The 22,920-nt window shown below is 37.6% G+C and overlaps 3 protein-coding genes across 3 annotated transcripts in view; 1 reads left to right on the top strand and 2 right to left on the bottom strand.

Moving 5' to 3' along the window:
• The window catches only part of LOC126812047 (pre-mRNA-splicing factor CWC22 homolog), a 32,777-nt gene extending 21,025 nt beyond the window's left edge, over positions 1-11,752 (bottom strand). Inside the window, exon 1 of the mRNA XM_050538219.2 lies at positions 11,626-11,752. The gene's annotated coding sequence lies outside the window, so the exon portion shown is untranslated. The remainder of the gene's footprint in view (positions 1-11,625) is intronic.
• Positions 1,139-5,072, top strand: LOC126810631 (uncharacterized; the record flags this gene model as incomplete). Its single annotated transcript, XM_056098921.1, has 4 exons — positions 1,139-1,202; positions 1,782-1,919; positions 2,670-2,902; positions 5,049-5,072. Coding segments are annotated over 4 exons (459 nt in total), but the record flags the coding sequence as incomplete, so codon positions are not given.
• Positions 11,753-21,673: 9,921 nt separating the features above from the next.
• LOC126810632 (synaptotagmin-1) overlaps positions 21,674-22,920 on the bottom strand; it is a 39,537-nt gene continuing 38,290 nt past the window's right edge. Inside the window, exon 7 of the mRNA XM_056098918.1 lies at positions 21,674-21,681. Within this exon, the coding sequence (XP_055954893.1) occupies positions 21,674-21,681 (8 nt within the window). The remainder of the gene's footprint in view (positions 21,682-22,920) is intronic.

Here is a 22,920-nt window from a genome sequence, read left to right as displayed (position 1 = left end):
GGGGAATCGAAAACATGCCAGTTGACTCAAAGACAAATCTTATGATACAACGCATTCGCGCTAACCATACGGCCATCCCCCAAACTTGAAATAAACCGCAAACCTGAATGATTATAATTAAATGAGTTTAGTTCGACTCAGATCAAAAATAGACCAGTATTTTAAAACTTGATTCTACCACGACTTAATAAACTTACAACCACCAGGCTTATTCAAATTTAAAGATATATTATGGGAGATTAGATAAAGAGCTGGCAGTTCTCACTATAATAGTTAAAAACTAGATAATGTAAAGGGAATTTGCTGAATATTTCAGTCAAATTGATCCACTATGAACCGAGATTTTTGCGATTGAATTTTCGGCCTAGCCTCGATCATCATTACTAAAGTCGGTAAAATAAAAAATATAAACATAGTCTTGATTATCCATTTCAAGATTAAATTATGAATGAAAGTCGAACAGCAAATCGGAACCTAATCCAATAAACATCGCAGGCTAGCAATGCCATCGAGAGTTGATTATGGTCTGGATAGGTTAATTAATGTCTAATTAATAATTTAGATAACATTTAATCAGGCCTAAAGAAAGACCTGCAATAGGCAGATTTAGCTCTTGCATAATGTATGTTTAATATGTATATTCTACCAGAAATGAAAGGGACTACTTTAGTACAGAATTTTAACAGTAATAATATCTTGTTTCTTTCAAGTATAAAATAATATTTTAGGTCCTAGCTAAATTATCGAATTTTATGATAGAAATGGGGTTACTTTTCTGCTCCATCCGGACTAATGTAGATGATCATACGCTATTCCAACTGCCAAGGATTATTTTACGTGCACGCCAATAAGTACACGGAACCTGGCGTTCTCCCCATCCGAACGACTAGACACTATTCCTTGCCAGACCCTCCGTACTAGACCACTGACAAGCGGACAACACCGTGGCTTTCGGAACTTGATGACGTGAAAACAATAGTCCTTGAGCTAATACAAAATGGCGTCACATTCCCAGCTCTCGAAGTTGTCACCGGCAAGTCAAGACATATTAAAATCGCTTAAGAACGGTCTGACAGATGCCAAACTCAGACCGCACAAAGATTGTAAAGTCTGGCTTCGAGAAGATGGAAAATTGGTGATAGAGAGACCAGAAGACCTGTGGAAAAAACATTTTGACAGACGCAAAGATAATTGCGAAGATGGTTTCTTCACGGCACCTTGGGAACCATATAGGTGTTTGGGGGGATCTTTAACGTTAGAAACAAGCGATTTGTTATATCAAACTCTTTCTGATTATTTGAAGAAAAACGAAAAATGTAAAACAGAAGATTCTATAGGTGAAACCTCGATTCCGAAAAAAGAGGTAGCAGAAGTTAACGAAGAAGTTAAATGCTGCCGCAATCGCAGGCGCCCTGCCACTGGATTCGAACCGATACAAGAATCGTTAAAGATTGGCGCTGAAAGAATCGTGGCATTGAGAGGTGGATTACCATACATGGAACATATAAAAAGAATAGAAAAACGTTTAGAGGATAAAGAAGAGAAGCCGATTAATGGAATGATTTTGATGTCCACGGATGATTTAGCTTTCATATTTCACGCTAAAGAATCGACTACGTCGCGTCCCGCTAGCAGTATGAAACAATCCCGTGATGGTGGTGATTCTGATACCATCACCAGCAATAAACAGGATTTAAAAAACAAGGCTACTCCCGAAAAAGATATCAAAGGCCAAATCAAGGAAACTCCAGTTAAATCTGAAAAATCAGTGGACAGTTTGTTGAGGGTTAATAGCGGTTTAACTGACAGATTAAACAGACTTAGAGGGGATAATCTCGAGTTCCTTAAAGCAGTTCACAGGATTATGATTATTTTGAAAAGTATCAAATCAAAAGATTTGAAAAGTCGATACCCACTTAGTCAAACTCAAATTCGAGATATGGAGAAAGAGCGAAAAGTTTGTAAACTGGCTGGACTGTCTCTTTTCAACAAACGTCCTTCAACCGATACTAACTTGTCTCCCGATATGTCCCCTCCATGCATACCCAGTAGACATACTTCACTACTCGCGCCCACTCGAAGAAAAACTCGTCTGTTGACTATATTTGGTCACGGTGGCCCATTGATATCTTTGACTAGTCGTATGAATACAACTAATGATAGAAGGTCACGTATGGCGGTGGAGAGAGAAGTTCGCGTGGAAACGTGGGAAGATTTGTTGCGAGTTGGTGATAAAACGCCCGAACCTCATAATAACCACGAAGTGGCGGTAAATGTGGTACCCGAAACAATTATTCCAAAACCTACAAAGTGTTCCAGGTATACCAGTGCCAATGAACATAATGTCGCAGAAGAGAAAAATAAACCCGCCATTTGGCAAGTTATAGCCAACGAAAAGGTCAAAAACAAAGGATTTCAAGAGACAAACAAGCATGTAAAAGCTAAAGATCCCGCTAATATCCGTCAACGTCTACAGAAAGAAATGGACACATTGACCACAAGTTTAAAAGATAGTTGTAACACCGAATTGAAAAAGTTAAATAGGGAAAGGCTCAGTGCATTTCGTTACAAATTCGGTACCCTTCGTGAAACGTCTACTCTGGAAAGTCATTTCGCGAAGATGAGGCAACCCAGAGAGTATATAGTGAACCGCCTTCATGAAATGCCAGACGTCATTCCTTCTAAATGGTTAGAAGAATTAACAGAAAGGATCCACAATCTCGTGGGACCCGAAGAGTCCGAAATTAACGTAGCTTTAGCACATCTTGGTCAGCATTCCCAGGCGAGTGTAAAAAACATTCCCCAAACCAAGGCTCGTTTATGTTTAATAGTCATGTCATTACCAGCTTACGATATCTGTAAAATATCTACCCAATTAGCCATCACATTTATACTAGAGAAGGTTTTTCAGGGCCCTGTGGAGGAATTCTATCATTGGTTAAGTTTAAGAAAACTGCCATTAGCTATAATAAAATAATTGTGAAATATAACCTTTGCACTAAAAAACAGGGCACATCCTGGGCACTTATTCACGAAAACTTAAACTAAGTTACAATCGAAATTTTAAGAAATACTGCAACTTTGATTTTACTGGTCAGCCAATCGAATTGCAGTATTTCTTAAAATTTGTCGATAATAAACAACAGTCATTATCTGTGATTTATCACCCTTCTTTCACCTTGAATGTAATTATCGGAAACAACTCACCACCATCTGAACGATCAATAAAATAAAAGGTTTTATCAAATGATTTTCTCTTCTTTGTTAAAATCTACTTCAGAATTTTTCAAGCATAATATGAAAGATATTTTTTTAAAAATACAAAATCATTAAATGAAATAAAACATATTGAATCTAGGCCATTACGCCATCTTTAACCTCTGTTATGATTACAGAATAAAACACGAGGGAATATTCATCGTTTCGCTTCTTCTCATTTCGTATTTCATTTGTAACGGATATTTGTGTGTTTCCATCAAATCTGCTTAATGTAAATACGGTTTCCATGGTATTCCATAAACTATGGTTTGTTATTTTAAGCGTACAGTATCAGTAATTGGACAGAAACATTACAAGAGAGAAGCAGGATCGTTATTTCATTAATCTATAAATCTTTTTTACTATCATAGAACAAGCACGTCCACCACAACTCTTATCTTGAGTGGACATTTTACAAAAATCCCACAAGAATCGATAATTTAATAGACTGGGTGTTAATAAATAATTAGTTACCCGTTAGAATTGTTAGGAGACGCTGTTACAGCTTGTCTATGGATACTGTCATGGGGCTGAATGCCGTGTCAAGAGAAATGAAAGAGGAACAATTCCAAAGCTTCCCGGTGCTAAAAGCATTAGACGTGTATGAATTATTGAAAACGTTCGACCACAGCTAAATTATTACACAAATCAAGCACGAAACATCTGTCCAGCGTTCACAAATTCCAACTCTGCAACGTTAGGATAGAACATAACACGCTTGCGGCTATTTTTTCGGTAAGGATAACACCATTACACTAGGGTTAAAATTGCCACAAACCATTACTGAACATATGTCGTCTAAAATGAATAGCAAATTCGTATATTTTTTATGTTTTGTCGTGCCCGTCTTTATTCAATCTGATTTAAACACAAATCCTATTTCGTTTCGTTTTTTATAGTTCAAAATTTCGTTCTACTTGTCTTCACAACACTAGATCTTTATTTAGTGTACGTAGGCCATCAAAAGTATAAAAAAACGAAACGAAATATAGATCTGTATTTTAATCAGATTGATCTTCATTATAGTCCCGTCGGTGCAGAACTGTAGGTCGTTATACTCCATTTCGTTTCGTTTTGTCTTGCCTACTTCTATTTGATGCGGTTTTTATTTCAAATCATGTACACACAAGTTATTAAATATTTATACCGCGGTCTCTATATAGATATCTCCAAAGGACTGGGTCTGAAAATATTGATTGCCAGGAGACAAAGGGGGCCCAACCACCATTTAATTTTTGAAATGAATAATTTAAATTTTCAAAAAATATGTACGTGGAAACAAAAAGATGTAATTAGTTTCCCAATTTTGTTTTCTTTATATTTTTTGATAATTTATATTTTAAATATATTGTCTAAATGTCTAAGGGGGCTCCTCGGGGTCCCACTTGTCATTGGGCATGCTGACAACCTGGCCAGTCCGCCACAGTGCATGTAGCTGATAACTCCTTATAGTTTGTTGAACTCGTCTTTATATTTTGATATGTTCACAGTAATCTTAATGGTCACCATTCCAAGGGTTAGTGCTAAATGATAAGGCCAGCTCAATTTTTCGTCATAGGCCAAGAGATGTAAATAAGGCCAGCGCTAATCCCAACCCTAACCCTAACCCTAACAAATAGATTTAGCCCATTCGAAGCCCCAGAAGAAGAGAGATGTATCACGTGCACCACAAGGATGTACAGAAGGTCATCGCCTCACAAAGGTCACCCCCAGTCAGTTTAAGATTTTCAAATCGCCATTTCAGTCTGTACTCTGAAGACTATTTAAATTCCTATCATTCTTTTCACCAGATAGTAAATAAAACAATTAACTAGTAACTGAGACGTCCAGACCATGTCATGTCATGCATCCAAATAAACATCATCTCTTTTCGTGTAGATAATCTGTTTCAAACTAATAGCCGCCATTAATGAGCTTGCGGCTGACAGCACAGTCCACAACATATCATGATGGACATGTTGCAAGAGTCTATTATAAATGGTTTTACATTAGAGTTGATTTATTCCAATCAACTTCTCTTGATATATTTCGTCTGGTCAGATAAGAATATAAGCAGTGGATTGGGTTAATGATATATTAATGGAAACGTTCTAAATCTGGACATACACCGTAAAATAAATTAAGGTTCAATTATTTCACAAAAGTAAATCATGTCCAATCTGATTAAAATACAGATCAATATTTCGTTTCGTTTTTTATTCTTTCGATGGCCTACACTACATGAAGATCTGACCGGTTGTAGCGATAGGTCGCGTCAAAGGTCATACGAGCGGTTTTTGACCCTATGACGTCAGACATTTGATTAACCAATCAGCATTGATGTTACTAGTGGATTACCCACAGTTCCGTGCAAAACACGCCTAAAGCTGAACTGAAATAAATGGATCATATAAGTATAAGATACTGTTTTCAAGAATTTGTTAAATCATCGTTTTGGTATTACATGTATAGCCTAATTGGACTCAGGGGGGGGGGGGGGCTTCGAATCCCCGGTTGTACGTGACAAGCAGTAGGGTCGCCTGTCCAACCTCGTGGGTTTTCTCCGGGTCCCCCGGTTTCCTCCCACTACTAAAGACCACTACTTCTAGGCAGAATTAATGAAATAAAAAAAATAAACCATATTTTAGTCCCGAAATGACCTAGTTTGTGTCGAGTTGACGTTACCCCCCCCCCCCTCTCTCCCTCTCTCTTTGGGCTCATTTTCTATAAAACAGAACAGTTCAGCTTTGATTAAACTATGGCTCAGGATCCCGGACAACTAAAAAAATAATAGGTACCATTCTTAAAATCTCATTCTTTAAACTCAAAGCGATAAAATCATTCACGGAGAAAGCCATCTGTAAATAGCACATTTAAGGGATGAACAACCACAGAGTTCATTCACTTGTAAAGTATATGTGACGAAAGGATAGTTAATCAGATTCAGTTGTTTCTAACAGCTAAGATTTCTTATAAAATAATCATTAACCCCTTTAGACGTTCAGATTAATCTAACTATTGGAGGATTAGGATTAGTTTGTAAGAAAAGACAAGCCACTGCATTTAATTATATATAACACAATTTCTTAAAGAGGTTAATACCACATGATTTTTAAAAAACTGAATTTACTACTGATTTATAAATTAATTAAAAATTAAAATAGAAACCCAATCTGATTAAAACACAGATAATATTTCGTTTTATTTTTTTTTATAGGTCAAAATATCGTTCTACTTTTCTTTAGTACACTTGGAACTGGAAGAGATGCTATATAACACGCGTTCTAGATGATGTGAGGGTTTAGCCAATGAAACGGTCTGTTACGGCGAGTTTTTGGCGTGAGGTACACGGACCTGTGGGTAACGCACTAGAAACATCAATGCTGATTGGCTAATCAAATGTCTGACGTCATAGGGTCAAAAGCCGCTCGTATGACCCTGACGCGACCTTCCACTACAACCGGTCAGATCTGTATTTTAATCAGATTGATAGAAACCTAGTCACATCAAAATTTATAATTATTTTTTTATAATTCTTCAGTATATAAAACAAGCGGTTGATATGCAAGATACGTCCACATTTTGCTAGAGCTGGACAGAGAAAAGCCCAATAAAGAAGCCATTTTTCGTACAATCAAGGGCCATAATTCAGGAAGTTACGATCCGATATGCGTGAATATGAGAGGTACCAAGCTCTTTGGGTTATAAACATGCATTTCAAATTTCATCAAAATCAGATGAAAATTGTGACCTCTAGAGTGTCCACAAGCTAAAAACGTGATTTTTCGTACAATCAGGGGCCATAATTCATGACGGACAGGGGCGACGACAATATACGTCCACATGAAAATGTGGGCGTATAAAAAAAGAATTCTTAAGCTAAATTCCCGGACCATAATTTTGCATTGGTTTAGAACCTATATTGGAAGTATTTATCACGACAATGATTAAATGGTTATATTAAAATTAGTATCCATGGTATTACCACGTCTGACTGTAAAGTTCTGAGCCAAACTGTGAAAGACCTGTACAAATTTTTCTTCAGCCGCTACGCCCTAAAAAAAGTCCTTCACAGCTGACATGACGTCATCATTACTAAGAAAATGACGACTGACTAGTACTTTTTTCATTGTTTGGAAATAGGTGGAATTCTGACGGGATCAAATCGAGTGATTAAGGTGGGTGGTTAAATGCGTTCGAAGTCACAATGATGGATAGCTGACGTGGCAATTACCGATTTATGACCAGGAGCATTGTCTTGGTGGAACATCTGGTGCCTTTAGTGAGTATTCCCCATCGCTTAGCTTTGATGGCGTCATGCGAATGTCTCAGTAAGTTAGCATAATATCTTCCATTGATAGTCTGACCTTTTTCAGTGATGAATCCAGGTCTCACCCATGTTTACAAATCTAGCCAAAACAGCGCAGATTGACACAGTCAAGAGCTTTGGCACCTTGCAGAAACTTTTGTCATTCCTAACTCGTTGGCGATAATGTACTCAACCCTCTCATAAAGAGATGCCCACAACATTGGCAATATGTCGAGTGGTCAATCGTCGATCAACCATCACCATATCATGCACTCGGGTAATATTTTCTTGAATGGTGGCTGTTGATGACCTTCCAGGACGCAGGTCATCGCAAAGGCTCTCTCTCTGACACGCTTACATCCCGCAGCCCACATCTTGACTGTTGGAAAGGAAAGGGCACGATCCCCTAAGTGGAGACGGGGTCGGCATTTATCTGTGTTGGGATTAGTCCTTGCATTTGCAGGTACTTGATGAATGCCCTATATATTGCCAGTTTTGTCTGTTTATGGTGATTTGGATAGGTGCACAAGGCGATCTGTTACGAAGACTATAACACTACAGGTGTAGTTCATATGTCTATGATTCCTTCAATGATTGTTCTTGTTGGTAGCATAAGTTTGTTTTAACTCCAACTGATCTATCCTTTTCAGGCTTAGCAATTTTCAGCCAGCGCTCCTATAATGAAGTATCCATCTTCCCTTTTAGCTAATTATGAAATTATTTTAAAAAATGCAAAGAATGAATATTCTAGACAAAGAATTAAAAATTGGAGAAGGAAGGGGAAATCTATAATATAGATTGTAGGTTTCAAAATTATTAGCACATCGTTAAGCTGGATCAAATTATATAAGATCAAAATTATGTTTTAATGACACACGATTCTGTTCAGCCGACCATCTATAGAGCCAACGATATTATTTATCTTCCTGCATTATCAATTGTTTTTCAAAAGCGATGAATTGTGAAACATACAGAATTGCAGTTCTTAAAGGTTTGTTAGCGCGTGCGCTTTGTATCATAGGGTCTGTCATTGAGTCAAATGGCGTGCTTTCCCCGGTTGTACATGACAAGGAGTGGGGTCGCCTGTCCAACCTCGTGGTTATTCTCCAGGCCCTTCGGTTTCCTCCCACTGCCAAAGAAATCTCTACGCGCAGGGGAATTATTGAAATAAAACTGGACCATATGTTAGCCCCCCCCCCCTCTCACTCTCTCGCTCTCTCTCAGGTTTATGATTCATTTCAAGTTTAGTGGGTTGAATGGCCGAATGGTTAGCGAGTGCGCGTTGTATCATAAGATTTGTCATTGAGTCAACAGGCGTGGTTTCGCTTGTACGTGGCAAGGATTAGGGTCGTCTGTCCAAACTCGTGGTTATTCTCAGGACCCTTCGGTTTCCTCCCACTACTAAAGAAATCTCTAAGCGCAGGCGAATTATTGAAATAAAACTGAACCATATGTTAGTCCCGAAATGACCTAGTTTGTGTCGAGTAGAGATTACCCCCCCCCCCCCTCTCTCTCTCTCGTAAAGGTTTGTTGCACCTCTGGAAAACAATATCATCTATTGGTGGCCATGCTGCGCCCGAAACCATGTAAAGTTTTAAAATATCTACCAGATTATTTCACGGTAGACTATTTCATTAACTCTATAATTAATATCAAATTGATGCCTTGGGTGAATTTGTTATTTTCAAATTGATGCCTTGGGTAATTTTTTTTTTTTTTGTGGAATGGCTGGTATGGTTGTTATTTTCTGAAATGACGGGTGTAATTAGAAATAGATATGTTATAATATCAAAATCCACAGTGGCATAAACATTATGCTATTAAAAAAAACCTAGTAAATATGTTTATATAGATATAATATTTGACAGATCTATTCTTGAAAAATATATTCTACAGATTACATTTATCAAATGGCGGGTGTGTTTGTTATTTTCTGGAATGGCGGGTGTGATTAGAAATAAATATGTTATAATATTAAAATCCACAGTGACATAAACATTATATTATTAAAAAAACCCCAGTAAATATGTTATAATATCAAAATCCACATTATATTATAAAAAAAACCCCAGTAAATATGTATATAGAGATATAATATTTGACAGATTTGAAAAATATATTCTGCAGATTACATTTATTCAATGCTGCCATTATTAGATTACTTTTTCTATTAATGCTAGTCTTTTGGGCCTGTCTATCAATTCCTGTATCAAAGATAAGAAATATAGTCTGCCTACATTAAACTCTGGAGACAGTCACGAATTCCGTGATAAAATCGTTAACCCTTGGAGGATAAAAAAAATATATATCCGTTCTACTTTCTGCTATTGCGTCAATGTTCTACAGAGGATAATGTATGATGCGTCACAAATAGCTGCTAATTTCCATACATCAATAGTTTTCTTGCGATAACAAGATTATTTGTTATTGAACAACTGGTTCCTTGCGGGTCCTTACATATAATCACAGTATGTAATTTCTGTAAAGCTTCTGGTATAAGGAATTGTTTCTTGGGAACAAAATGACTTCTTTGGCTGCTTCCATTTGACAGTAACTCAGCACATTGAAGTGGTATGCTTGGATGAACATATGTTCTGAACGTTTAAAAGTAAAGAGAGAGAAATGGAGTTTAACGTCCACTCGACACAAACTAGGTCATTTCGGGACTAACACATGGTTCAATTTTATTTCAACAATTGGCTTGCGCGTGGGGGGGGGGGGGGTCTTTAGCATTGCCAGGAGGTTGGACAGGCGACGCTACTCCTTGCCACGTACCAACCGGGGAATCAAAACCACGCCAGTTGACCCAATGACAGACCTTATGATAAAACACGCACGTGCTAACCATTCGGCCATTCACCCCCCCCCCCCCCGCGAATCCCAAACGACCATAAGCAATACCATTAAAGGCTGGATACTAAACCTTCAATAATTCAACTCAAAGTTAAATATTCTGATCTGATGTTGCCATTAGTGATGGGACAAACTGCATGGGATTACTTTTTGATACAAAAGATTCTAAACGGAAGTCGGTTTGTTTACGGATTTTAATTTCATTGTTGGCTTACCGAGTCGACGCACAACCAATTGTACCTCAGGATCGATTTATCTATGGTGACAGAATTTGGAACGATAACATACCAACGTATAAATTCCTTGACCCTAATTAAATATGCCTGACATATAAAACTCTTTAAAGGACTGCAAAATCAGATATCCAGAATATTGTAATCGATAGGAAACTTATCAAACGAACTGTCTGTTAACGAGACAACCTGTTCATTGAAACATTCAAGAGGAATTGTGTTTTGCTAGAAGGTGGATCTGGTCAGCTATCCCCCTCGCCCCTGACCTCTACCAAGCCCCAGCGGTGAATACAGAGGAAGAAAACAAGCCATACCACAACGGAATAAGCTGATTTTGAATGTTATTCATGAGTGATTGGCGTAGTTGATCTTTGTGATAGGTTGATGGTAATCAATGTTTATTCACGGAAACCATAAGGCGCTTTCCAATAAATAACACATCCAATACTTGACAGGTTTCTCGAGCTTGTTTAATACAAAAATAACCCCCTTCTAGACAAATTATATCATCATTTGGATTTTTTTCTCCACTATCTGTTGTTCCTTTAACAGATTCTACTGCACACGGCTTAGAAATAATCTAATTAATCACATTCTGTCAACAATTTGACGTAGATCACGTAGATGCATTATTATGTCGTAAATTAATACCAATCAGCGTGAGTTTTATTCAAAAACAATTCCCAGGAGTTTAGAGGATTACTGTAATTATTTTTCTATCTCTATTAAAGGCCTTAAAGGACGAATATGATTCCGTTGTGCGTTTGCCTAATTGATCTCCGTGTTAGCAAACAGACCATGAAAGACAAGTCAACAGCATACAAACCATATGGGATGAAGTATTCAAGAACGCTACAGATATCCAATCTTTTATAAGAAGGGGATTCACCGAAACGTACTTTGTATTTCTGATAGATATATAATAAATTATCCCGTGTATACATTCCATAAGTAAAAACATTAATATTTGTGAAAAAAATAGCCATAACCTACCTTATAAAATGATACCAAAATTCTTGTTGTGCCGAGCCAACCTACTCTGTTAATCTACACTCACGTATGGCGGACAGCCTCTAAACAGAACTCCATCGAAATCGATTCGTAGATAGTGATGGATCACACCTACACATGCGTCTGCGCGACGACCATTTTCCTGCAAGTGCCAGTACCATTATTCTGAGAGCAACCAAGAAAATCAATTAAGCATTGCGATAATAACATACCTTTGTATTAAGCCTAGACTTATTATTTTCAGCTCAACGAAACATTTCTGTTTTAATGAAAAACATAAATTTCTATATGGTTTCTTTGTTGAGAGCGACAAGTCTGTCGAAATATCAACAATTAGTATAAGCGGTCGAGATGAAAGGCTTTTTTGTGTGACGACAAAAATTAATAGCATGTAGATTGTAAGTAAAAAAAAATATACATCAAAAACAAATATAAGTAGTCTTTGACATTTGATCAAGAACAAAGGCATTGATAATTGATTCTTAAAAAAATATATAAATACATGCTTAATTGAATAGCTATAAGTTTGTTGCATTCCATAGTTTTAATATTAATTTAATAGTAACTGCAGGAGGACAACATTACACAGAAAACAAAAACGGACATAAGACCAGAGAGAGAGAGAGAGAGAGAGAGAGAGAGAGAGAGAGAGAGAGATGGGGGTTAACATCCACTCGACACAAACTAGGTCATTTCGGGACTAACATATAATTCAATTTTATTTCAATAATTCGCTTGAGCGTAGGGGTCCTTAGCAGTGGGAGTAAACCGGAGGACCCGGAGAAAACCCACGATGTTGAACAGGCGACCCTACTCCTTGTCACGTACAACCAGGGAATCGAAACCACGCCAGTTGACTCAATGACAGACCTTATGATACAGCTCGAACGTGCTATCCATTTGGCCATTCGGCCATCCCCACCCCCCATCACAAGACCAACCCAGACCAACCTGCGGACAAGACACACTACATTGCAAGAAATAAACAACAATTAAATAATATATATCAAAGCAAGAGAATGTAGATAATTAGAATGGATAACGGCTTATAAACAATATATATAGATAATTATTCTCGAAGTTACACGACTGGCCGCAAGAAACAAGCCAAGAGGGACGTGTTATGAGACATGCCGTTTTTCTGAAGACACACTTTCGTATTACTGAACCGATGACTGAACTATATAGATTTTAAACAAACTTCATCTGGATATGACATGTTTACGTGTTATTTTAATTACTATCGGGACGTTGGTGGCGTCAGGGGATGCAAGCAAACATTTTTTTCTGAAAAACTGTCAATAGTCAATAACTAAACTAAGCATGTGATAAAGAAGTCAAGAAGTTTTATCTTTGCTTATATCATTCTGTAACACAATCTCAGAATTGGTAAATTGCTCTCGTACAGTTGTACTGCAGCCTAGTCTGAAATATATCGTGGGGGGGGGGGGGGGGTGGCTGAATGGTTAGCGTGCGCGCGCTGTATCATAAAGTCTGTCGTTGAGTCGACTGGCGTGGTTTCGAATCCCCGGTTGTACGTGGCAAGGAGTAGGATCGCCTGTCCAACCTCGTGGGTTTTCTCCGGGTCCTCCGGTTTCCTCCCACTGCTAAAGACCCCTACGCGCAAGCGAATTATGTAAATAACATTAAACCATATGTTAGTCCCTAAATGACCTAGTTTATGTCGAGTGAACGTTAAACCCCATTTCTCTCTCTCTCTCTCTGTGAAATATATGACTCTTTACCTCGGAATAACATTATAATACCTGAAACACCTTGTATTATATTTTGAGCGAAAAAAAAATCTCTACCTTTCAACTGCAATCTGATTAAAACACAGATCCTATTTCGTTTCGTTTTTATAGTTCAAAATTTCGTTTTACTTGTCTTTACTACACTAGGATCTGGAAGAGTTGTTATGTAACCCGCGTTCTGGTTGATGTGAGGGCTTAGCCAATGAAACGGTCTGTTGCGGCCAGTTCTTGGCGTGTGGTGCACGCTGTGGGTATCCCACTAGAAACATTACTGCTGATTGTTTAATCAAATGTCCGATGTCATAGGGTCAAAAGCCGCTCGTGTGACCTCTGACGCGACCTATCGCTACAACCGGTCATATCTTCATGTAGTGTAGGTCATCGAAAGTATAAAAAAACGAAACGAAATATAGATCTGTATTTTAATCAGATTGCTTCAACTGGTGTATACTGTGCATACTGTATTGGTATATACAGTCAAACAGTCTGGAGCAGATTTGAGATGGTTGTGAACGTCCCGGACAAAGGCGTACAAATTTTCCACATCAAGATTGCGATCCCAATCGGTAGATATAGGTTTTTACGTAGCATAATATATTTGGAGGAAGTTATGCCTATAAGAAATGTAAAACTAAGGCCATGGATGGATAGCATCTTTCGCAAGATGTGTCCTGAACGTTCACATCAACTTGCTAAGTTGCATTGCCTAAAGGTCTATTGTTTTGCACACAACTTGATAAAAAGAAATGCAGAAATAAGAAATATAGGAGAAGAGCCAACCGTTTGGCCTCTCAAAATAATATATAATCTATGTAATTCATCAAGTATAGCAGGCTCCCAGAGGGAGGCGTAAACCGCTTAGCACTGACGAAATATTATATAAAATATCACATGTCTCCATTAAAGGACAGGTAAATGCACACTGACTATACATGACAATTTATATAATTGTGTATTATTGTATTGTAGATTCTTATGAATGGATTTAAAATCAATAAAGATTAAAACCCGGTAACTCAATGACGATGGCAAGAAAAACTAGAATCAAGCAACAACGTAAACATCAATTAAATTCAAATTCAGATGAATTTATGAATGTATTTATATATCCAAATGACTGTGTTTATATTTGAATCAATAAAGATTATAAATCCACTTCAAAGTATATACACAGATAAACCAACGGTTGCCAGGCAAGATACGCCCACATTTTGCAAGAGATGGACAGTTTTGTTTTTAAATCAGATAAAAAATGTGACCTCTAGAGATTTTTCGTGCATTCATGGGCCATGATCTAGGAAGTTATAATCTAAAACGGATAAAAATTGCGACCTCTACAGTGTCCACAAGCTAAAAAAAAAGTATTTCACAATGAGATCATGACAACAGGTAAAAACTTATTGTCTTGAGGATTGCTAGCATGTCACGACAGTTGGGTCACCATCCTTCTAATGACGCAAAGGATCTTCAACGTTCTGGTAGACCCCGCAGTGCGTCTGTAAGACCTGATGCATCTCTTATCAGAATCCACCACTGCATTAATCTTGATGTAGGTTGACAGAGACACAATAAATACGGATGTTGCGATACCATGTTGTAAATCAAAGTCGGTCCAATGACCATAAAGCTTATAAGCTTATATCGCCCTATCCATAAATCGATATTTTTTACCGGGCTACCAAAATGAAATTGATGCAGATGCAGTTTTTCTTCAATATCTTTCTTCAAGCAGACGTTAAGTGATTTGTCTTGCTTACAAGGTTTCTTTAAACAGCTGGAAGTAATTGAAATAGACGATACTTAAAGGAGCTAAAACAAGTTGATTTAAGTCAAAATAAATTGGATTGATCTGATAAGTGATACTAGACAATATAATTTTTTTTTTATACGCCCACGTATTCACTCGGACGTATTATATCGTCACCCCTGTCCGTCAGTCTGTTCACATTTCTTTGTGGACACTCTGGCCTCATCATCCAATTTTGATGAAACTTAAAATATATTTTTATATCCAAAAGATCTCGTATGGGTTCCATTTGGACGGTAACTTCGTGAATTTTATCCGATTTTGATGAAACTTAAAATATATGTTTATATCCAAAAGATCTCGTATGGGTTCCATTTGGACGGTAACTTCGATCGTGGATTATATCATCACCCCTGTCCGTCAGTCTGTACACCTGTTCACATTCTTTGTGGACACTTTACTGGCCCCAATTTTATCCGATTTTGATGAAACTAAAAATATATGTTTATATCCAAAAGATCTCGTATGGGTTCCATTTGGACGGTAACTTCGTGGATTATATCGTCACCCCTGCCCGTCAGTCCATATGTCTGTTCACATTTCTTTGTGGACACTCTACTTGCAGCAATTTTATCCGATTTTGATGAAACTAAAAATATATGTTTATATCCTAAAGATCTCGTATTGGTTCCATTTTGACGGTAACTTCGTGGATTATATCGTCACCCCCAGGGGCGCCGGAACCCGGGTACTAGGGTATACAAATGGTACCCTGCCCTTTTCTGGGGTATACATGTATACCCATGCCCTAATGATGAAAGTTTTTCAACCTTTTTACTAGTCTATTCATTTTTAAATGATAGATACGTAATTGCTCTCTGGTCGGTCGCGAACCGGCTCTGGCACTCTCATTGCCAGCTATTAGCGCATGCCTTGGCCAGATGCAACATCTGAAAACCTGGACTAGGTCCACAATGTCTCAGAATTCTCTGAACAATCGACTATTTGCCAAAATTCACAAGTTGAGAATAAACGAAATAGACATAGTGAAATTATTACCTGAATTTATTGTGAAATCTGATCAGCGCATCAATTATTTCGGTCGATTGTAGTCTTAGTCCTGTGGCTGAAGGGGGGGGGGGGTCGCCACCCGAGCTGTGAATTTATGAGACCAAGGTTTTCCTAGACCAGGTTTTTTGCGTAGATATGGGGGTCCAATGTCGACAATTGGGGGAAATGTCTTTATGTTGACATAAATGGTGATGATGTTATATATAAATAGAACATAGATTTCTAGGACTGTCCATCTCTAAATAAGTGTATATGATGCCCCTGGACAACTATTTGGGGTGGGTGGTTGCAGGTGTGCTTGTGTGGAAGTGTGGGGGGGGGGGGGTAAATTGGCGGGAAATGAATTCATGTTGATTTAAATGATGATTTTCTTAGAACATGATGAAACATCTCTACAAATATGTGTATAAGATACATCAGTAGATGAAATTAGAAGAAAGATTTTCTGGAGGAATTTTAATGGTTTCTTTTATTACCATCTTGCCTGTGTAGTCTTTTGCTGCACATTAAATGACCGAACAAGATCACCTTGCGATACAATACAAGGCTGGAATGAAGATTTACTATGCGAATGGGTATCTGAAGCATATCAAAGGATATATGCGAGCTGTTGATCACCCATAAAGAAGATATTTATCACGCTCATATTATGAACATTGATTTTGAATCTTCTGATGAAGAATATAAGAATAAACTAACATCTAAACATGTCTCTTGTTTACTGTTTTTTTCCAGATCTCTTGAAAAGTACTGTTACAATCAATCTGATTAAAATACAGATCTATATTTCGTTTCGTTTTTTTTATACTTTCGATGGCATACATTACATGAAGATCTGACCGGTTGTAATGGCGGTGGCGTCAGAGGTCATACGATCGTTTTTTGACCCTATGACGTCAGACATTGATTAATCACCCAGCGTTGATAAGAACTCACCGTAACAGACCGTTTCATTGACTAATCCCTCACATTAACCAGAACGCGGCTTATATAACAACTCTTCCAGATCCTAGTGTTATGAAGACGAAATTTTGAACTATAAAAAACGGAACACAATAGGATCTGTGTTTTAATCAGATTGCAATATATAATATTTTGAATGACGAAATTGGTACTGAACGAAAAAAAAGCTAACGAAAAGCCACTTTTCAGGTCAATTTTGAACCAAGTGGTTTCTGTCCCCAAAAATACATTTACCCCCCCCCCCCCCCCACCACCCTCCCTACAATTGGACTCTGATACATATATTTAGAGATGTGCAATGAAATTAAAAAGTAATGTTTTCATCAAGCTCTAAGAAAATCATCATTTAAATCAACGTGAACTCATTTCCCGCCAATTTTATCCCCCCACCCTTCCACACACCGGCAACCCCCACCCCCACAAATCAAAACAGTTTGCCAGGGGCAGACAGAATATACACTTATTTAGAGATGGACAATCCTAGAAATTTATGTATTATTAATATATAACATGATCATCATTTATGTCATCATTTATATATGTAGACATTGGACACCCTTATCTCGAAAACGGCCCCCTCAAACGCCTGATCACTTTTTGCCGACCCCACCCCAATTAAATGGTAATTTATACTCATACTTAGAGATGTGGAGCGGAATTTAAAAAAGTAATGATTTTATCAAGCTCTAAGAAAATCATCATTTAAATCGACGTGAACTCATGTCCTGCCAATTTTACCCCCCCCCCCCCCCCGCCTACACACATGCACACCTGCAACCACCTACCCCAACTCGCCACAAATCAAAACAGTTGAACAGGGGCATCATAAACACTTAGTTAGTGATGGACAGTCCTAGTAATGTATGTTTTATTAATATATAACATGATCATCATTTATGTGAACATAATCACATTTTCACCCAATTGTAGACATTGGACCCCCTATATCTCGAAAACGCCCCCCTCAAACGCCTGATCACCACCCAGATTCGGAATCTACGCCAAAAACTGGCCTAGAAAAACTTGGTCTCATAAATTCACAGCTCGGGTGGCGATTTCCCCCCTTCAGACACCGGACTATCTCATTATAGTGTCTCGTTAACACTTGCTCCTGAATATGAGCTCTTGCAAGAATCGTGTCTCTAAATCTACTGTCTCGTTCAAAAGCTTATTCTATTTTCTTGATGACGATTGGTGTATTGAATGTCAAATTTAAAAGAATTTGTTATGAGATGAATTGCTCATGATACGAAAATTGTGAATAATCAGGCTTTTGTCTCTTTCATTATCATTTATTTTAAAGGGTTTTATGTTGGATTTGGAATGCTAGAGGTGAGGTGCTCTAAACAGCGTTCTCGGAATTGACAAATTTCAAAATTTTCTAGAGGCCGGTGGGGGGGGGGGGGAGACCCCCGCCCGTCAGTCCATACGTCTGTTTACATTTCTTTGTGGACACTCTACTGGCCTCAATTTTATCCGATTTTGATGATACTAAAAATATATGTTTATATCCTAAAGATCTTGTATGGGTTCCATTTTGACGGTAACTTCATGGATTATTGAACCTGATTGTACGAAAAACCCGCGTTTACAGCCGGTATATTTTTAATCCCTTGCTTACTACAATATTGTGATAATTGAATCTCTAGAAGGAATACCAGTCCAACTATTGGTTTGAGTTGTGAACATCCAGCATCCAATGCTGCAGATGATATATAGGTATGATGGTAAAAATCAGGCAGCTTCACCTATTATTTTCACTAATCTGATTGATATTTTATTGATCTTAGAATCAGGGGCGGATTGGACTATCGGGCGATCGGGCAAACGCCCGAAGGGCCGGTCGGACAAAAAATGAAAAAAATTTTTTTTGTCCAATTCGTCTAAAAAACCCTTTTCTGCAGAACATTATAGGGGGGGGGGGGTATATTGGACCAGCCATGGAGCGATGATGGTCATGTTGTATGTGACCGGTGGCTTTAAGGGGCCGCCACGCCATCACTGGAATCTGGAATGGGCTGGTATAATAGACTTTCTGGGCCGGGTGTGCTGAGTGTTTGCCGGAATTCGGAATCATGCAATGGGGATTCCGAATTTCATCCGAAAATTTCATCGGATTCACCCGACACTGTCGCCCGCAAATTTACTAAATATTAAGTCACCTGCACCCTGTTTGTGGGGATACGCCAGAAACGTCTGTCGATGGTTCGTAACTCCAAAATAAATTCAATTTTAAGGCCTCAGCAAAATTTGATGATATCTGGTCTTGACGATACAATGATAATACGTTTATTGATAATACGACGATATGATAATTTCACAGGTTGATGGTTGTAAATTTTCATGGGGGAGAGCCCCCGCCCCTCCCACATCCGGACTCCGCGGTCAGTAAAAGTGGCCGCTCCGACACGGGAGCCCGGGCCGGTTCCCGGCCCCAATCCGCCCCTGCTTAGAATGATAAATATTTGGTTCTTCAGTTGCGCTGATCTTACAATGGATCTTTATAGAAAGCTTCTTAAATGGAATTAGAATTTAAGCACTATTTCAATCTGATTAAAATAAGGAGGTCTATATATTTCGTTTCATTTTTTATACTTTCGATGGATTACACTACATAAAGATCTGACCGGTTGTACTAGAAGGTCGACCCAGGGGTCGTACGAGTGGTTTTGACTCTATGACGTCAGACATTGATTAATCAATTAGCATTGATGTTTTAGTGGTTAACCCACAGTTCCGTGCATCAAACGCCAAGAACTCGCCGTAACAGACCGTTTCGTTGGCTAATCCTTAACTTCAACCTGGACACCAGTAATATAACAACTCTTCCAGATCCTTGTGTAGTAAAGACATCTAAAACAAAATTTTGAACTATATAAAACGTAACGAAATATGATCTGTGTTTTAATCAGATTGGCAATATTTAGAGCAAAATAAATTCAAAACTGCCCACCCAGATCACCACCTTCTGACCTCTAGTAGTTTGGTTTGACTCATCTGACAGCAGCTACTCAACCCAACTGGGCCCTGTTACAAACCTTGGCCACCTTGCTGTGACCATCCCACTCCACTGATGAAAATCATAGATGTCTTCAAGCTGAATAAATTATGAAAACCTTCAAAATATGTATAGCTGATGAACCGGCACTGCCTGGGTTGCGCCCGTAACTCCAAAACCGGAAGCGGTAAGTTTACGCCACCTAGCCTATGTTGCTCCCCGGTCCAAGATACCCATATATGGTTAGATCTAATTGATAAGGCCAAATTCAAGTTTGGTCAATGGTCATGATATGTAAACAGAGCTAACACTAATCCCAACCCTTACCCTAATCCTAACTTACAATCTCACCAACAAGCATGTGCCCTAATCTTATTTACATCTCAGCTACCTTGACGAAAATTGAGCTGGCTTTAACAAATAGATTTAGTGGTAGATTGGAAGTATTAGCGGCCCTATTCATGAAAACTTAAACCACTTGACAACCTTGACAAAAATTGAGTTGGCCTTAACAAATAAATTTAGTGGTAGATTTGAAGTATTAGGGGTCCTATAATGCCTATTCATGAAAACTTAAACCACCTGACAACCTTGACGAAAATTGACTTGGCCTTAACAAATAGATCTAGCCGCCCATATACACCAAATTTCAGTCTCGGGACAGCCCTAGTGTATCTAACAACCCTGAACAGGTCTGGGATCGAAACCACATCCCTCTTGACTCAATGTTCCCCTGTATGATCTAAAATGCACCACTCAATCACTGGGCTAATGAAGACGGGCATACGCTATATATAAAGTGTGCTATGAGGGAAATTTTGCCTGGGCAGTGGCACTATGGTCTACTCTTCTATCGAATTCCAACTGTCAAGGGATCTTTTACGTTCACGCCAATGTATTCACAACTGTCCTAGTCAGACCCCACGTCCTGCACCACTGACAAGGGGGAAACCATGTCGGAAAATCACAATGAACTTTCTCGGCCAATGCAGGGATTGAACACGCGACCTCCAGGCTAGTGAGCCAACGTCTAGCCACCCTGACTCCCCTACTCAGTCACCAATACCCACTGTTAAAATGTGAGCTTATGAAGACAACGACTTAGTTCACAATAATAAATGACTTTATTCACTATTTTAACAATAAAGTTTACAAGGAAAAAAAAAAAAAAAAAAAAAAAATAAAACAAAACTAAAACAACACATAATCATCAGTGATGGGATTACTAATTATAATTTTTATGCCATTATTATAATACTTGCTCACTTTAAATAATTTGAAGATATTTAAACTATTGTTCCTGATTTAACACACCACTACCTTAATGTTATAACATTAAAATATAGATTATATAAATTCTTATAAGCTAAAAATGTGACCTTATATTAATTGTAATAATGAATCTATTTGTCAACTCTTGTTATTTTATTTGATTAAATATCTTTACCATATTTTGTTTTCCCCAAAATTCTTTCAAATCATCAAATCATGACATTTTCAAAAATCTAAAAACAAAATTTACAAGTACTTGAATTGTTTAACTTCATTGCTCTTTTAATATCAGCCATCATCATATGATAAATATTGGTCAAGTTCATTTTGATCTTAATTATATCTGTTTGATGATAATGAATACAAGCCGAATTAAACAAGATTTGTTCCTGACATCAGGTCTATAGGTAATTATTACTGGGTTTTGTTTAGCTGTGATCGCCATGGCAACACAGTAACTATTTTAACATTGTTTATTCATATGTATAATGTACAATGACAACAATTCATTATCTTGTCTTAGCCATTAATTACTACATTACATTGTAATTGATTAAAAACCTGCCATCGGTGATAATGGCTTTAGCTTAATGAGCAAATGGTGAATACATCTTCAATCAATCTTATTGTAGAAACGTCTGATTGAAGGAATTAATATAAAACCATAAAATCATGAAATATTTCACGATTCATTAAAACCAAATAATTGGTTATTTGTTCTAATAATTTGAATAATTACATAAGTAGATTTGATGCCTGGATAATCCTGTACCAAACATTTTTTTATATCAAATATATCTATACTCAGATGTGTGTCCAGGAGAGAGGGGAGAGGGGGACGGGGTCTATACAGGAAAGACCCAGAAGAGAGCTTAGCAGAGAGTCTATACATTTAAAAAGAGTAAATTTCCTTCTAAAATGGCCTCAGATGCAAGGAAATCAACCTCAAACTCTCAAATTTTCTTGGGAGTAGTCGGTCACGCCGGAACAGCCCCCCTTCCCCGACCCCACCCCTGATACTGGATGATAATAATATTTAAACAATTCTAGGATATTTACGTTTTCCAAGAGTGCTAAAATATTTGATAAAAAAAATGTTGAGTATTTATATTATTAACTACTCAAAATGATTTATAAACAAAAGCCAAAGGGTGTGATAAATAGTTCAACAATGATATTCTTCATTAATGCAATGACAGATCTAAGAACCTTTTTTTTTAAATTTGATATCACATGACCAAAGTTTAAGTTAAAACATAAATAAAAACAATATATTATGAGCATGTTATTGGCCCCCTTTTTGTTGTAAATAACACATTTGACATTTCAAAATATCATTTAGATAAAATGAGGGTACTTTTATTATAATACTTCTAATAATTAAGCTTCTATATAAATATTAAATAATAAGTATTATGCTCAATCTCAATACAGAAGATAAAAAGTATCATTTAAATCTATTGCACTTTGGA

Source organism: Patella vulgata, chromosome 2 (assembly GCF_932274485.2).
Source record: "Patella vulgata chromosome 2, xgPatVulg1.2, whole genome shotgun sequence".
NCBI classification, from domain to species: domain Eukaryota; kingdom Metazoa; phylum Mollusca; class Gastropoda; family Patellidae; genus Patella; species Patella vulgata.
The sequence above is the reverse complement of the archived record's forward strand: the minus strand, read 5'-3'. Positions and strand labels throughout refer to the sequence as shown.